The sequence below is a fragment of the Drosophila sulfurigaster genome, chromosome 2R (genome assembly GCF_023558435.1).
Source record: "Drosophila sulfurigaster albostrigata strain 15112-1811.04 chromosome 2R, ASM2355843v2, whole genome shotgun sequence".
NCBI classification, from domain to species: Eukaryota; Metazoa; Arthropoda; class Insecta; order Diptera; family Drosophilidae; genus Drosophila; species Drosophila sulfurigaster.
Genome location: NC_084882.1, coordinates 245,958 through 249,245, shown reverse-complemented (window position 1 = coordinate 249,245; position 3,288 = coordinate 245,958). Strand labels below are relative to the sequence as shown.

At 39.3% G+C, this 3,288-nt stretch overlaps 1 protein-coding gene across 1 annotated transcript; it reads right to left on the bottom strand.

Moving 5' to 3' along the window:
- Nucleotides 1-920: 920 nt before the first annotated feature.
- Nucleotides 921-2,351, bottom strand: LOC133839593 (uncharacterized protein K02A2.6-like). Its single transcript, XM_062271210.1, has 4 exons — nucleotides 1,836-2,351; nucleotides 1,334-1,758; nucleotides 1,029-1,139; nucleotides 921-930 (listed from the first exon to the last, which is right to left on the bottom strand). Exons 1-4 carry the CDS (start codon nucleotides 2,349-2,351, stop codon nucleotides 921-923), a joined length of 1,062 nt encoding a protein of 353 aa, XP_062127194.1.
- Nucleotides 2,352-3,288: the final 937 nt, after the last annotated feature.

The window sequence follows — 3,288 nt, the reverse complement described above, 5'->3', positions numbered from 1 at the left end:
ATATTTTAACATATTTTATTGTAATATATTTGATAAATGTGCACTAAATGTATTTAATTAATATATTTTTAGCAAATTTGCATTATAAATTTTAAATAAAAAAATGATTAAGTTTTGTGACTCCATACATTAATGCCCAGTTAATAATTTATTCTTCCCAAAGCCCTTCCTCCAACTGCAAGGAATCCAGCCCGAATATTTCGAATTCATTATCTTTGCCTTCTTCTAATTGATTATCATTATTTTCTACACATGCCTCTGTTGCTAAAAGCTCAATTTCAAGAGATTTCAAAGAGCTATAGTAGTGGGTCAGAGGAATTTATTGAACACGTCAGATATAGTATTCAGGCGGCTGTTCTTCCTTGCATGAGAAGGCCTATCCGTTTGTAAAATTTATTTGGAGCTTCTGACGCATTTTCACCGAGAGCTCCTAGAGGAAGTTCGAAGGTTTTCATAATTTGGGTCCCATGTAACAATACTTTACGTACAGTTGGAGACATTGGATACCAATCATAAACTTTAACGTATAAGTTCAACGTTTTTGTACAACAAATTTAAATTGATATAAAAATTATTCAGAATTTTCTCATTTACATTTAAAATTGTCGATAACGGTTTGACATCTGCAAAAGTTCTTGTGGCGCCATTTCCATCATTACTATTGCCACTTCCGTTTTGCTTAGGATTGTCTAAGTTCAGACCCATTTCATCTCATAATCTCAGTTGAGTACTTTTTTCCGTAACGCAAACTCATCCTTGTCTGAGCCTGTTTTTAGATCCATTATGTATGCTACTTTTAACACTTACACGAAGAAGCGTATCTGAATTAACCCGGTGACCGCACCAATAATAAATCAATCATTAATCACTTTGCAAATATGTATTTATGAGCGGTAGTCTGTTCACTTCGGCTCAACGAATTAGACTAAACTACAAGAATACAAGAGAGTCAGAGTGTAGTCTTATTGAGAGTTTTAATGACTCTCTCTCTCTTGCTTTCAGAGATCATTGGAGGTACAGGCTCCCACATCCCTCCCTTATTGACGAGCTTCAGCTTCAGTCCTCCGGGTGTCGATGTCGTCTCAGTCGTCGATTCATCAGGTGTCCTGAAAATGGAAGGCTGCAGAACGCCACCTGCGCTTTGGGAGTGTGAAGAGTGATCAGGTAAAAATGGTGTTTGTGGAACCTTTTTTACATGGCTCACATTTCTTGTCAACGTCTTCCCTCCGCTTGTTATTTTTATGATGTCACCCTCTCTTTCTTCTACGATGTATTCGGTGGTGTCAAAGTTGGGTGTAAATTTGTGAGGAAAAATTACATTTTTGAGAAAAACCTTGTCTCCCACTTCCACATTGATTTCTTTGGCTCCTCTCCCCTTGTCTCCTCCTTCTCTTCCTTTCTGTTTTTTGCCAAATCACGATCTCTTTCTGTTGAATCACTGTATTCTCTCATTAAATCTTGAATACCCGGAATCTTGTCCCTTATTATTCGATTATACATTAATTCCGTTGGTGCAGATCCTGTGGTTCCATGGGGAGTGACATTATACATCATGGCGAATGATTGAATTTCTTCCTTGAAGTTATTTTTGTTTGTATATGCAATTTTGAGCCTTTTCACTAACGAGCTTTTCATATTCTCTACTTCCCCATTGGCTTGAGGCCAGTAGGGTGGTGATTTTACTTGCTCTATTTCGCATTGCTTGCAGTATTCCTTAAATTCTGTACTAATGTATTGCCTTTCGTTGTCCGTTTTCAGCTATTTAGGATAGCCTACTCCGGTGAAAATCTCTTTCATGGCACTGATTAACGACATTGATGATAGATAGATTTTACCTCGAAATAGTCGATGAGGACCAAGATGTGTTCGTTGTTAGGTAGTGGTCCCAATAGATCTGTAGCTACAAAAATCCATGGTCCTTCTGGAAATGTGGTTCGTTTCATAGCCGTGGGGTTTAATGCTTGCGATACCATTATGCAATCTCTGCATGATTTGACGAACTTCTCCGCGTCTCGATCTATTTGTGGCCACCATACCTTGGACCGCAATCGTCGCTTCATAGCCGACTCTCCTGGATGGCCCTCATGTGCCAACGTTAGAGTCGCCTGTCTTAACGCCGATGGAATAACTATGCGGGTTCCTCGTAATATAATAGATCCAATAAGTGAGAGTTCATGTCTGAACGGGAACAGACTGTTTGATGATGAAGTGTTCCACGATTCGTCCTGCAGGCACGACATTGCATCGACGATCTCCTCGTCGTGAATGCTTTTCTCCGCAATTTCAGTGATCGTCATGGACGACGGAGTCGCGTTTTCGATTACGTGCAGAACGCTATGTTCGCTTTTCATGTCATAGCAATATCCTGGGCTTAATCTGCACAGTCGAGAAAAGGTATCCGCAATGTTCTCCTTTCCGGTTTTGTATTTGACAATAAATTTGAAAGCTTGGAGACGGAAAAGCCATCTTTCGATTCTCGCTGGAGGCTTCGACGATGGTTTAAAATGGTCTCAAGTGGCTTATGATCCGTTATTAGTTCGAACTCTAATCCAGCTAGATAGTAGAAGAATTTTTCCTCTACCCACACTAATGAGAGACTCTCCTTCTCGGTCTGCGAATAGCGCTTTTCGGCATCTGTCAGGCTTCGACTCGCAAAAGATATTATTTTCGGTTCATCCTCTCCATTAAACTGCAACAATACAGCTCTTTTCTGAGCAGCCGTCGCAATGGGTCTGTTTTATTTGCTAACTTTGGAATAAATTTCCCTACATATGTTACAAGGCCCACAAAACTCCGAGTCTCCTCCTTGTTCTTTGGAGGTCGAAATGATGTGATGGTGTTAATTTTCTCTGGATCTGCCTCGATGCCATGATTCGATAATATGTGACCCAAAAAATGTAATTTGGAGGCTTTGTAGACGCATTTCTTTTTATTTAATACTGCATTGTTTTTATTTAGAATTCCACGAACTCTTTTCAACGCTTCATCGTGCTCGTCCTCAGTTTTTCCAAAAACGATGATGTCATCTATGTAATTTACGACATTTGAGGAACCCGACAATCGCTTATACCGAAATAATCCTAACGGAGTTATAAACGTTGTTATTTCTCGGCTTTGTTCGTGTAGCTCGATTTGGTGGACATCAATTTAGGTGGCATTTTCAATATTTTGTTTACTCTCACTTTATAAACTTTTAACTTTATAAATCACTTGTGCAGAACTTTTGTTTAGTAGAACATACAGCACTATTCCGTTATGTTCCAGAGTTGCCACCAAGTTCATAAAGGG